We start from the raw sequence: 13,737 nt of genomic DNA, 5'->3' as shown, positions 1-13,737 counted from the left end.
ACACAGAAAGAGTAGCCAGTGTGCTCTTCACTCTGTGCCTCTAGAACTGGTCTCAGTGCCAGAGACCTTCAAGCCTTAGTTGACTTCATCTCTGAAAAGTCCCAACCCAAGCTGGGACTGTCACCCCTTGAGCTGAACCCAGTCCAGGTTAACAGTCTCATGGAACTTTCCTTCTCCCCAGCTGCTGCCCCACATTGAGATACACAGTATGTAAGAGCTAAAAAATCATTATGGCAGCCATTTAGCAAGGAGCAGCCAAGTGCCAGGCCCGTTTTCTCAACTGAACCTGTGATGTCCGCCTTTTTACAGATGAGGGACCCGAGGTGCAAGGAAGGCACAGCAGCTGCCCAGGGTCTCCCCGCTGATAAGGCAGCAAGATGAGGATGTGAACTCAAGTCTCTGCCCAACCTCTGGCCCTTCTACCCAAGGAACAAATAGGGCTGCCTCAGGAGGAGGGGATCTCAGAGGGAGAAACCCAGTTGGAGGCTGTCATTCATAGCCATCAGAGGGCTTAGAGGGGATCTGTGCTGGCCTCCTTGTACTGATGGGGAACAGGCTTCTTTCCCCACAAGGCCTTAAAATGCCTTAAAATGGAGTTGGGATGCAGTCCCGTAGCCTGACATTCCATCTCTTTCCACAAACTCCACACCATGTCCTAGACCGGACTGGTCTGAGAGATGTAGGAGACTAAACAACAGCGCCTTAAGGAGAAAAAGACTCAGGATAGCTGAGTCATTTAAGAGTAATCTAATATTCCCTCCTAAAGGCGGCTAGTAGAGTGAGCCCTTGGCTGGATAACTGAAGTCTTGCTTACAACTAAGCAAGGGGAGAGGTGCCATACCTGCCTCCGGTCACCTGTTTAATTTGATCATTCCAAGACTACAAAATTTCATAGGAAGTTCTTTCTGTATTCTAATTAGAGTCCCTCCTGCTGTATTCAGAGTCCTGTCCTCTGTTCTCAGTGGAGATAGATAGCAACTGGTTGCTGCCTTCTCTGAGCCACAAGCCTGTGATTACCAGCTAAGGATCTGTTGCCTCTTGGACCAGAGGCCTTGGACCTGCTAGCAGGATGGATGCTATATGGAAGGATGGGAAGGTAGCAGGCAGGATGAGGAAAGCCCCCTTGGGCCGCAGCCCCAGCTCCTATCCTGCTGACTCAGATGGCTGATGGTGGAACTCCGTGCCCTGCCAGGGCCTGCTGCTTCCTGCCTGCCTGGGCTCCTGGACTTGGGAAACAGAGGCCCTGGAGGCAAAGGGAGGTGTCTGAGACAGGAACTGAGTCAGGATCGACAGGCTGGAGCGGGCAGGGTCTTAGGCAGCCGAGCTCCCAGATTCACCCCTAAGCTTCAGCAGGAAAGGGGGAGGAGTGAAGAGGCTTCCTTATGCCCTTCTCTCTGCTGGCTGTGCTGAGGGCATGGAGCTTGTAGTGTGATCCACCACCAAGTCTCCTGGCTTGAGTGATAGGAAGAGGATGCTGCCTTCCTGGAGACACAGCAACTCTAAAATTCCTAGGCCTGCCAGGCCCTGCCTTACAGGTATCTGGTGCTCTGGGATCTCCAGTTTCCCCACCCTCACCCCCCGGACTTGGGAAAGCCTGGGTTGGATGACTACTAAAAGGAAGGTCCTTGAGGGCCTAGGGCCTGCATAGGTCAGAGGAGTGTCTGATGGAGAGGGAGGAGGCAGTGCTGAGTGAGCACATCTGACCATTCATCTGCCTTCCCTTCCCTAGGGACACTCAACTCGGCAGGGTTCAGGCCTCCTCTGAGGCTTGGTTTGGGGCCCTTTGTCACTTCACAAAAACCCAGCCCCATGTTAGTGCTTTGTGTGTATATGATTATCATCATAAGATTGGTTAGATTTTTTTTCACATAATAGTTACCATTCACTCTGCTAAGTGCTTTTCCATCAACTTATTTAATCTTCACAACAAGCCCCATTTTACACTTAGGAAGACAGAGGCTTACAGAAGTTAAGTCACTTGCTAAGGCTGTACAGCTTCTAAAAATTAAGCCCAGAGAGTCTGATTCCAAAGATAATAGGCTATTCTATCTCTTATAGAAAAATAATATATATCTACCATTGAAAAAAGTAGGAAAAGCAAAAGCAAAAAAATCACTCAGAATCCCAACACCTAAAAATACGCTCTATTAAATTAGTATTTTAGTGCATTTCCATCGTTTTCTGTCAGTGATCCCATCTGAGCAAAGCCTTAAAGATGTCAAGCCTAAAATACCTTCTGCTTCCTTGGAAAACCTGTAGTATCTGCCCAGGCATGCTCCTACTTTTCCTTCAAAGAGGCAGATCTCATCTTTGGGCCTCAGAGTTCTGGGCTAAGCCTCCCTCCAGGAGGGGAAGGTGGGGATTCAGGCACGGAGAGGAACCAGGGAGGGACAGGCCTGTGAAATGGCCCTGGCTCAGAGATTAGGCTGGCTGGATCTCAGTGAGGGGAGCCCCACCCCTGAGCCCCATCTGAGCCTTGGCTAGGGGTGGGGCAGATAAGCAGGAACCCACCCTCACAGGCACAGGGCCAACACCTCAGGTGAAACTCCTGGCTGAATGAGAATAGCATCCCAGCAAATAGGGACGGAAGGTTGGCAAGAGAGAAGTCTCCCATCTCTGAGTCCTCTACAGGGGCCAGAGGGGGGGCCATAATCAAAGGGAAGGGACAGGGAAATTTCTGAGAGGCAGACTGGGGGAGGCAGCACTCACCTGGTACTGCTACCCTATAAAACAAAATGGTATGTGTCACCGCCACCTTCTTTATCTTGGTCCTGTCTCTCTCTCCAGGTGCTAGCGTCCCCCCTGGGGAACCAAATTGGGCTGAGCACCCAAGTGGCCTGCTTCCCAGCCTTTGACAGAAGGCAGGCTGAGTCAGACAGGAGAGCTGGGCCCCCACCCTGTGTGAGCCCCACTGATACATGATGGCAGGCGGCTTGGAGGGGGTAGGTGACCTGGCGTGGAGAGCCAGAGGGTAGGTCCTCAAACAAGTGGTAACAGGCCACCAACTTGAAAGGGAAAATTGTGCTGTGATGGGGAAGGTGTCCAACAAACCTACTGGATGACTAATTACAAAGGCTGGGCTGGAGCGTCAGGGGCCGCTCATTAAATACCTCATTAAGTGGCACCCTGAACCATGCCACCTGTGCATTCTGGGACCTCAGAGGGAACCCTGAGGGGGGGTGATGACCAAGGGAGAGAACCATTTCAGGTAGACTCCGGAAGAAGCCTGGATTTCACTTCTAAATACAGTCTGGAGCTTACAAGTCAGAGGCCTTGACGAGAGAAGCCAAAGGAAGTAGGATACAGGGGATTTATTAGCTGTGTGACCTTGAGCAAATCTCATCCCTCTCGGAGCCTTAGCATTCCCACCTCTAAAGTGGGAGTAAAAGTCATAGTCTGGCCCATCTCACAGAGACACAGTAAGGATTCAATCCACTCGTGGCTGTGAAGGTGCTTGGGAAACTACAGCCCTACCTAAACATAATTATCTCACCTAAACCAAGGTGGGAAATGTACCTGGTAGGATTAAGAACCCCATCCTCCTGGGTGCACCTGTCTTCATGCGCTCTAGCCAGGCTGAGGCGGCCACTTGGTTGAACCCATCCCTGGCCCCTGGAAGAACACCATGAAGGAGGATCTGATTTGAGAAACTGGGGCATCTGGGTGGGCACTCATGTAATCAAAGCACCGAACAAGAGGGGGCAGCCTGGAGCTTGGAAAGGTGTCCTGTGCAGGTGGGGCCGACGCCCGGCGGCGGAGTTCTCCTGCAGACTGAGCCCCGGTGACTCACCCTACATCCCAGCCTTTTACCTTTAAGGAAGAGCCGGAAAGGGTGTGGGGAGAAGACCAGAGGGAGGCAGGTCCCGGGCCCCAGCCCCGCCCTCGGTCCCTCCCCACCCCTCTGTGGGGCCAGACCTTCCAGCCAAAAGGCAGGCAGAGAGCAGGAGAGGCACAGAATCCGGCATCGGTTTCAAGGCAGCCAGTTAGCCCGCCGCCTGTCTGTCACCAGAGCCATGGAGAGAGCCAGTCTGATCCAGAAGGCCAAGTTGGCAGAACAGGCTGAGCGCTACGAGGACATGGCAGCCTTCATGAAGAGCGCCGTGGAAAAGGGTGAGGAGCTGTCCTGCGAAGAGCGAAACCTGCTCTCGGTGGCCTACAAGAACGTGGTGGGGGGCCAGAGGGCTGCCTGGAGGGTCCTGTCCAGTATCGAGCAGAAAGGCAATGAGGAGAGCTCGGAAGAGAAGGGCCCGGAGGTGCGAGAGTACCGGGAGAAGGTGGAGACCGAGCTCCGGGGCGTGTGTGACGCGGTGCTGGGCCTGCTGGACAGCCACCTCATCAAGGAGGCCGGGGATGCCGAAAGTCGAGTCTTCTACCTGAAGATGAAGGGCGACTACTACCGCTACCTGGCCGAGGTGGCCACTGGTGACGACAAGAAGCGCATCATTGACTCAGCCCGGTCCGCCTACCAGGAGGCCATGGACATCAGCAAGAAGGAGATGCCACCCACCAACCCCATCCGCCTGGGCCTGGCCCTGAACTTTTCTGTCTTCCACTACGAGATCGCCAACAGCCCCGAGGAGGCCATCTCACTGGCCAAGACCACCTTCGACGAGGCCATGGCTGACCTGCACACCCTCAGCGAGGACTCCTACAAAGACAGCACCCTCATCATGCAGCTGCTGAGAGACAACCTGACGCTGTGGACCGCCGACAACGCCGGGGAAGAGGGGGGCGAGGCTCCCGAGGAACCCCAGAGCTGAGCCGCGCCCGCCGCTCCCTCCCTGCCGCGCCCTGCCCTCTCCAGCACCCCGCCCGTGGCAGAGAGGACTAGTGTGGGGTGCGAGGCCCGACCCTCCAACCCCAATGCTCTGCCCCCTGCTCACGAGAGCTCCGAGGAGAGGCAGCAGCAGAGCTGAGGCCAGCTAGGGCCGGGGGACTCGCTCTTCCTGCCGCTGTCGGGCTCCTCACCAGTGGCCGCCCGCCCACCCCTGCTCTCTGCACCCCTCCCCGAAACCCCACCGCCAACCGGGCCACTTCCTCCCCCTCCTGCCTCCCTCCTGCCCCCCCCGTTGCCTCTGAATCTTAGGAATTGAGGAGTGTCCCACCCTTGCGGCTGGGAGCTGGACTGTATGGCAGAGCCTGGAGATGAGTGTGTGTGTGAAAGAGCGAGAGCGAGTGAGAGCACGAGTGAGAGCGCGCAAGACCCGGCTGAAAGGGAGAGCCTGTCTGCTGGGTGTGACCCTGTTTCCTCTCAATAAAGCTCCCTGTGACACTCCTCCTGTCTCTTCCAGTTATTGGCCAAGCGATGGGACAAGGACTGGCTTATGATTTAGAGACCTTGACTTCTGATTTAGGGCCTTGACCTCTCACGGGGCTGGCTCAGGGACCCACAGGCAAGACTTTGGAGCCAGTGACCCCAGGTGAGAGGCTGGGGGGCAGGAGGTCCAGCTCTCCATCAGGGTGGCCCCCAACAAACTGGTCTGGTCCCGGGAGGGTCGGGGGAGCGCAAAGGCGGCCCTAAGGTGCTCTAGGGCTGCAGGGCGGGGGGCTGAAGAGTCCAGATCTGAGGGGACAGGAAAGCCTCTCAGGTGTGAGGTCCGAGCGGCAAGGACAGGTTGTAGTGAGCCGCAGCGAGCACCCCGGCTTTGAAAGCGACTTAGAGGCCCATCCAGTGCTCAGATCTGAGAGGAGGGGAGCACAATCTGGGTAGAGGCTTGCGCCGCCATTAAAAGCCCGAATCTGAGAGGGGAACGCCCCCGCCCTCAGCGTTCCGACGCGGGGACGGAAAGAAAGGGTCCGGCGAGGAGGAGCCGCGGGCGGGGTGGGCAGGGCCGCGGGGGGCGGAGGCCCGCCCAGGCCGGGCCAGCTCGCCGCCTCCGCCCCCTCCCGCGGCCCCGACACGCCGCGACCCGCGGCCACCTCGCCCGCTCCCACCTCCACGGCCCGGGGGCGGGGGCGGGGCGGGGGCGGGCCCGAGGCCGATGCCGGCCAATCTCGGGACAGAGCTGCTCGTGGTACCGCCCCCCGGGCCCGGCGGGCCAATGGGGCAGAGCGCGGCGGAACGCGCGCGGGGCGTCTTCCCGCCAACCGCCCGGCCCCGCCGGCGTCGCGACGCGCAGCCCGCGTGAGGGGCCCCGGCCGCCCGGCCAGCGCCGGGGGCAGCGCTTTCCCGGTTTCACTCCGACAAGTCGCCACCCGCCCGGCCCGAGAGCTCGGGTCCGCGGAGCAGCGGGACGGGGCGGGGCTGTGCGCGAAGCGGAGGCCCCGCCCCCTGAGTCATCTGCGGGCCGCGCGGGCGGGTCGGCTACGCGGCCCCCGAGGCGTCCCCACGGCGCCGCAGGATCCAGGCAGCGCTGAGCCCCACGGGTTGGGACTGTCCTCGACGGGCCGTGCGACTTTGGAAAAGCCATCAAATCTCTCTGGTTCTCAGTGTCCCCCTCTGTATCAAAGGGTTTGGACGAAAGTCTTAACGAAAAGTGTGGTGTCCAAACTGCCTGGGTTTGAATCCCAGCCCTCCTTGACCGAGACTCTTTGCTTTAGTTTGTGCCCTCGTTTGTAAAATGGGGATCAAGGGACCCCTGGGCGGCTGAGTGGCCGAGCTTCTGCCTTTGGCTCAGGTCCTGATCCAGGGGTCCTGGGATGGAGTCAAGCATCAGGCTCCCCCCACAGGGAGCCTTCCCCTCCCTCTGCCTGTGGCTCTGCCTCTGCCTCTCTCTGTGTCTTTCATGAATAAATAAAATAAAAAAAAAATTGCAATGAAATTTGAAAAAAATAAATGCATGTAAAGTAGTCCACAGTGCATGTTTAATATATGTTAGCTATGATTGAACCTTCCAGCATCAATAGTCTAGGATTTATCTGTCTCTGTGCCAATGCTCAGGCCCAGTCCCCAGAAGTAGTGTTAATGCCAAAACTGGCCTGCAAGGATCCCTGGGTGGCGCAGTGGTTTAGCGCCTGCCTTTGGCCCAGGGCGCGATCCTGGAGACCCGGGATCGAATCCCACGTCGGGCTCCCGGTGCATGGAGCCTGCTTCTCCCTCTGCCTATGTCTCTGCCTCTCTCTCTCTCACTGTGTGCCTATCATAAAAAAAAAAAAAAAAAAAAAAAAAAAAAAAAAAAAAAAACTGGCCTGCATGCTCACTGCATGATGGGGGGGACCTCAGTGCAGCCTCATCAGGTTCCCCAGAATCCAAATTTGGTCACACCAATGAGACTCGAAACTGAAGTACCAGAGCTACTAATTCTACAGGAGAAGCTGGCAGGACCACTCTGCTGCCTTCTGAGTCCCCAGTTCTCTCCTCTCCTTTCCTGGAAGGGTGTTGGGTTTCAAGGTTCCAAAGCAGGCAGAGATTCTAGGTTAGGGCAAGTGACTCTTTCTCAGCTCTGGAAGTGACCCAGTTTCTCTTACCAGACAGGTCTGGTGACTTTCTCTTAATGAGGTAGGTCCTGGGAAAGGAACTTCTTTCTTTTCTCTCAGTCCGACTTTTGTCTATCCTATAGCACTCTTGGTTGTCCTGTATGGGGAAAGAAATGAGCTACCCCAGGGTAATGTGTTGGTGTTGACAGATTTCAAAAGCAGATGCTGTGGATTGGAGTATCACCAAATCAGATGGCTAGGTGTGAGCAGGCTTAGGCACCAGCTTCTGGCCATGAAAGTCCCAGATCTTTTCGTTTATGACATAATCTCTCTAAAACTTTCTTACTGTTACCCCCAGGGTGGAGTCTCAGTGAGCATCTCTTGCCATCTCTCCCTGACCTAAATTTGACATTTAAAAATTTTCAGTCCTACTGCTAATGGGTACGGAATTTCTTTTGAGGTGAGGCAATGTTCCAGATTCAAATAGTGTTGTTATTGGGGCGCCTAGCTGGCTCAGTCTGAAGAGAATGCAACTCTTGATTCAGAGTTGTGAGTTTGAGCCCCATATACGGTGTAAAGATTACTTAAATAAATAAAAACTTAAAGTGTTGATGTTCACAACTTTGTGAAAATACTAAAGACCACTGAGAAGGATTTTTAAAAATTCAATTAGCTAATATACCATATTATTAGTTTCAGGGGTAGAATTTAGTGATTCATCAATTGATTATAACAGCCAGTGCTCATTACATCAAATGCCCTCCTCAATGCCCATCACCCAATTACTCCATCCCCCCAGCCACTTGCCCTCCAGCAACCCTTAGTTGGTTTCCTATAGTTAAGAGTTGGCCTCCCTCTCTGTTTTTATATTATTTTATTCTTTTCTTCCCTTCCCCTATGTTCATCTGTTTTGTTTCTTAAATTCTACATGGATGAAATCAGATGGTATTTGTCTTTTGAGAAAGATGAATTTCATGGCATGTGCATTTTATCTCAGCTTAACTTTTTCCACTTGTTTTCCAAATTTCAAAACCCATCTTCAGGTCAGAAGATGACTAGCTGCCTCCCCTCTTCTTCTAACACATATACAGAGCTTTGGATATGCTATCCTACCAACTCCTTTCATTTATACAAGAACATTTATTCAGTTATGATTTCATATTTAGTTGATTCTACTTCTGGGTTTACAGCTATGTCCTTGGTTCCTTTCTTTTCTTTCTCTTTTCTTTTTTTCTTTTCTTTCTTCTTCATGAGAGACACACAGAGAGAGAGTGAGAGAGAGTGAGAGAGAGAGAGAGAGAGAGAGAGAGAGAGGCAAAAACACAGGCAAAGAGAGAAGCAGGCTCCATGCAGGAAGCCCGATGTGGGACTCAATCCCAGGATTCTGGGATCACGACCTGAGCCAAAGGCAGACAGATGCTCAACTGCCAAGCCACCCAGGTGCCTCAAAAACCTAACTTTGGATGCTTGCACCAAGATTGCACATCTGACCAGCACGTCCCACTTCTTTCTAGAGACCAGAGTACAGTAATGATAGCAGCTGGCATGACTGCCATGTGCCAGCCACTTTCATACCTTGATCCTCGCAGCAATACATATTATCATCTTTGTTTTGCATATGAAGAGACTGAGGCTCAGAGCAGCTAAATAACCTAATAACCAAGGTTATACAATTACATGTGTGTCTGGGGAGTGGAACGAATCTAACTCCAAGGCCCATGGTTTTTAAACGACAACAGCTGTTTCTAAATTGTGTTTAGAGGGTTCCCTATAAACTGCCACAGGGCAGGAGCCCAGCAGTCTGGGTTTCCCCTGTTCCCACACACTTTGGCTAAAATAGCCACACATATGTCTGTTTTGTATACTGGAGTTTCATGAGTTAAAAATAAGTTTGAAAAGAACCGCATTATGTTATGCTACCCTGCTTGTATCTTGGACTTTCTAAGAATCAAGAAAGGCTTCTTAATCTAATGCCACCCCAGGGCCCAGCAGAAATGAATTGTCTTCAATGAGAAAAGACTGTGCAGAGGGCCAATTTCCTGGCACATTCACCAAGTTAAACTTTCCTTACCCTGGTTACATCCTTTGTTCCTTTTCAATTCTTCACTCTGTTCACAGGGCCTCCCGCACCCCTTCTCCCTGCTGTGAAGGAGAGGGGGAGGAAGGCAGGTTTCTGCAGGGCAGGTGCCGCTCCTCTCGGAACCCCCCCTAGCCCCACCTACCCACTGAATCAGGAGCCAGGAATGTCTGTGGGGGCAGCAGACAGGTATGTCACCCTGGGGGTGTCAGAGGCTGATTCATCTCTCATCTCCACCCAATCTTCTCCTTACTGCTCTCTGGGAAATTTAACTCATTATCTGTCTAGAGATAAAAGAGGAAATCTTAGACTCTGAAAAGCATGGAGTCTTCAGTCTATGGCTAGGTATAATATTTAATACATCAGATTATGTCATGCCATGAGTATTTGTTAGAGGAAGACACATCCCCCACCCCCCTTTCTTCCCCCAAATAAAGTTAACCTGAAATATCCTTGTCTCACTGTAGAGGGGCCTGATAGGTAGCTCAGAATATGCTATGTGACCATGGGTAGGACTTAATTTTGGGGAGAGGGGAGCCTAGGTGGCTCGGTTGGTTAAGCATCTGCCTTGGGCTTGGGTCATGATCTTGGGGTGGGGGGTGGTCCCTGCTCAGCAAGGAGTCTGTTTCTCCCTCTCCCTCTGCCCCTCACTCTGCTCGTGCTCTCTCTCTCTGTCTCAAGTAAATAAATAAAATCTTAAAAAAAAAAAAAAAGAAAGAAAGAAAGAAAGAAAGAAAGAAAGAAAGAAAGAAAGAAAGAAAGGGGGATCCCTTGGTGGCTCAGCGGTTTATCGCCTGCCTTTGGCCCAGGGCGTGATCCTGGGGTCCGAGTATCAAGTCCCACATCAGGCTCCCTGCATGGAGCCTGCTTCTCCCTTTGCCTGTGTCTCTGCCTCTCTCTCTCTCTGTCTCTCATGAATAAATAAAATCTTAAAAAAAAAATCTTACCTATGTTCCAGTATTCCTTCTCCGTGTTTTTATCATTCCATGAGGACTGTGAAGACTTCAGGATTAATGTACAGGAAGAGGTGGCAATCCAGGGTGAAGGGGAGCACTAGGGAACATTTCTTGATGCAGTATTTGCACAGCAAGCAGATACTCACTCCCCTCCCCACCTACTCCAATGTCCAATGTCCCGTGCGTTTTTGGGAAAACCTAATTTCAGATTTTTTTTTTTTAAGATTTTATTTATTTATTCATGGAGACAGAAAGAGAGAGGCAGAGACACAGGCAGAGGGAGAAGCAGGCGCCACACAGGGAGCCTGACCTGGGACTCGATCCCTGGTCTCCAGGATCACGCCCTGGGCTGAAGGCGGCGCTAAACCGTTGAGCCACCTGGGCTGCCCTAATTTCAGATTCTTGCAACAAGATAGTTGCAGGTTTATTTGGGGTGGCTTTGAAGGGGCCTCTCATTTCCTTCAACTGCTTCAAGGTATTGGATGGGGAAAAAAATTAAAACTTCGCTGTGTATTCTGGTCCAGAGGACTTTTTTTTTTTTTTTAAGATTTATTTATTTAGTTATAATAGAGAGAGAGAGAGAGAGAAGCAGAGACACAGGCAGAGGGAGAAGCAGGCTCCATGCCGGGAGCCCGACGTGGAACTCGATCCCGGGACTCCAGGATCGCAACCGGGGCCAAAGGCAGGTGCCAAACCGCTGAGCCACCCAGGGATCCCCCAGAGGACTTTACCAATACTTTTTCTCACTTCATTTGGGCTCCAAGTCCCCAGCCCATCCCCCCCATAGCTCCTCAGTCTTAGGCCACCTGGACATCTGGGGCTGTCTGAAGTTGGATTCTTGGCTGGAAATGAAGGACACAATGGGTTGGAAATGAGTATGGTTTTCCCCTACCCTCAGCAGGTCTGATGCCATTGAAGTGTGTGCTAATCTGGGACTCTTCCTCCTAAAGGCTAGGTGAGGCCTCAACAGCCAGGGATGAGGGAGAAGAAAAGAAAAGGAAAAAGAGTAGGGGGGCTACTCAGCTTGCTAGAGAATTTCCCTCCAGGATTCTGGGTAGTTGGGCCTCCGTATTGCTTTCAAAAACAGGATGGATCTTGGTAGTGCTGGGATGGGTCTGCCATCACTCAGGAGCCCTGGGAAAGGAGAGAGAATCTCTGAGACAGACCTTCCCCAAGACTCTAATGGGATCAGGCTTCCTTTCTCAGCCAACTGTGGATGAGCATTTTGCTAATTCAGAAACAGCTGAGAGCAGACTGGCTGTGCTTCAGCTCTGTGGGTTTTAGGGCGTCACACTCACTCCTAAGCCTCTTTGTCTGGGCTGGAAGCCTTTCCAATTAGCTGTGGCCTCTGATAAGTTCCAAACAGTATCTTCCAATTTTGGGGGGAATCCCCACTTCAGAGCCAGTAAATGCATATATCTTAATGTCAGTGGTTAGCAGAGATGACCCATAAGGTCCCTTCTAAGGCATTCAGAGATAGTTTCCGTTTCCTCCCTCCAGAAGTTGTTCATGATTGCCAAGTGAGGTCTGGAAGTGAGAAGAGTGCTTTCAGACGGTGCCTGGGAAATGCAAAGTGCCACTTTTCTGGAAGGCATTTTGGCAATATGAATCCAGAACCTGGGAAACATCAGCTGTTTCATTTTTGGACTTAATCATAAGTTAAAAATCAGAGACTCAAGACAAAGATTTGAGTATAAAGATGTAATCACAGCCCTACTAACAATAGCAAAAAACTGATAATGACTCGGATAACCACGGGAGTCTGGACAGGTGAACAATGTCATAGCCTTACCATGGAATATTATCATGTAGACACTAAAAAAGTCTTTATGTTTTTAATTGCATGAAATAGTGTTAACTAAAAAAAAAAAGGTTACAAAGCAAGTATAACATATTCCACTCATACAAATGCTATAGCTATCCTTCTGAATGTACAGAAAAATAAGACCAAAAACCAAAATGTATTTATACATTTGAATAGAAAATTTATTGTAGGTTACAAATATTTTTGTTTATTGATATGTTACAGGATTATAGGTGACCTATTTTCATTTTCCAAGTTTTTTACTTTTCTATCAGGAAAGAAAAAAAAATCTCAAGAATGGTTGCCACATGCCAGTCAAATCAGAGGATGGTCTTTTTCATACTCCACAGGTTTCATGCTAAACAGATTGACCTAGGTGTCTCTTCTTTTCTTCATCGTGCTGTCCCCTCCCCACCATAGCAAGGGAACAGAAAATCATTTTGCCATCAGTAGAAGGTGAACAGAGCTCCATTTACTGGAGTAGAAAACACCCTTATTGTTAAACCAAGGCCTGAAAAATTAAGGTTTGGATGACTTCCATCTTTCCTCACTCCATGACTGCAGAGAATACATGCTGACAGTGCTTGGATTTGAGGTCATCAAGTTCAAATGACACCTTCCTTCCAGCTGGTTTGCTCTGGTGAGAGCCAGGATGATGGGGTAAACATCAGAAACCCAGACCAAAGCTATTGGTACTATGTTCAAAAACAGCACCCACCCTCACACTCTACCTGATGAGGGATTTGTCCAGCGACCTGGGCGTCAGGATTCTTGGGCTCAGGCCCCACCAGTGACTCACAGCCATCCCTAGGCTGTGCCTCCTGGCCTCAGTTTCCCTGGCTTGCTCTGTTGATACTCCCCACCTACTGTAGGGTACTAATAGGGGTGGGGTGTGGTGCTTTGAACTTCTCAGATGAAAGAGGCTGGGGAAGCAGCACCTGGTTATTATCCCCTATAGGGCCAGGCGTGGGAGTGGAGGTTGGCTGCTTTCATACTTATCCAGTTGGAGGAGCCTCCTCATAGCCCCCCTACTTTTGCCTTCTGCTCGGACTCCCCCAATTGGGAAGCAAAGCTCAGTCATCCCCCTCTCAATGCCACTTGTGAACAGATCTTCCTAAGTGGAATTCTTCAACTGCCCAAACCACCCGTGACCTATCTTGCCTTTATGATTCAGTAATACTCTATAGGTGTTTAAATTCTTTCTCCTGATTGGCTACAGATCCTGTGGGAGAAGGGATGTGACTTTTCACCATTAAGAACTCACAATTAAGAAGTCAGCAAAGCGAACAATGAGATGTCAGGCTGACCAAAGTTCAAACTCATCTGTTTCCTCACTGTAAAATGGGGCTTCATAATATCCTGATTTGTCTAAATCTCCAGTTGCTGTGAGAGCCACATGAGAACCATGTGTGTGGAAGCACTTTGTAAAATGCCAAGCCCTTCTTGTGTGTTAACAGGACCAACTGTCTGCAAATGAGACTTCTGGCACAACTGCCATCTGTCCCCTGCTGCCTCCAGGCTGTGACTACAAGCAAAAAATAAAT

The 13,737-nt window shown here is 51.2% G+C and overlaps 1 protein-coding gene across 1 annotated transcript; it reads left to right on the top strand.

The window, feature by feature from the left end:
* Positions 1-4,013: 4,013 nt before the first annotated feature.
* Positions 4,014-5,275, top strand: SFN (stratifin). Its single transcript, XM_026014532.2, has one exon. It carries the CDS (start codon positions 4,014-4,016, stop codon positions 4,758-4,760), a length of 747 nt encoding a protein of 248 aa, XP_025870317.1. The 3' UTR covers positions 4,761-5,275.
* The last annotated feature ends 8,462 nt before the right edge of the window (positions 5,276-13,737 follow it).

Source organism: Vulpes vulpes, chromosome 2, assembly GCF_048418805.1.
Source record: "Vulpes vulpes isolate BD-2025 chromosome 2, VulVul3, whole genome shotgun sequence".
Lineage (NCBI taxonomy): Eukaryota > Metazoa > Chordata > Mammalia > Carnivora > Canidae > Vulpes > Vulpes vulpes.
Note: the sequence above shows the minus strand (reverse complement) of the source record. Positions and strands in the feature narration are given on the sequence as shown.

Coding starts and splice junctions, on each gene's coding strand:
- SFN (XM_026014532.2), top strand. CDS start 4,014: ATGGAGAGAGCCAGTCTGATCCAGAAGGCCAAGTTGGCAGAACAGGCT.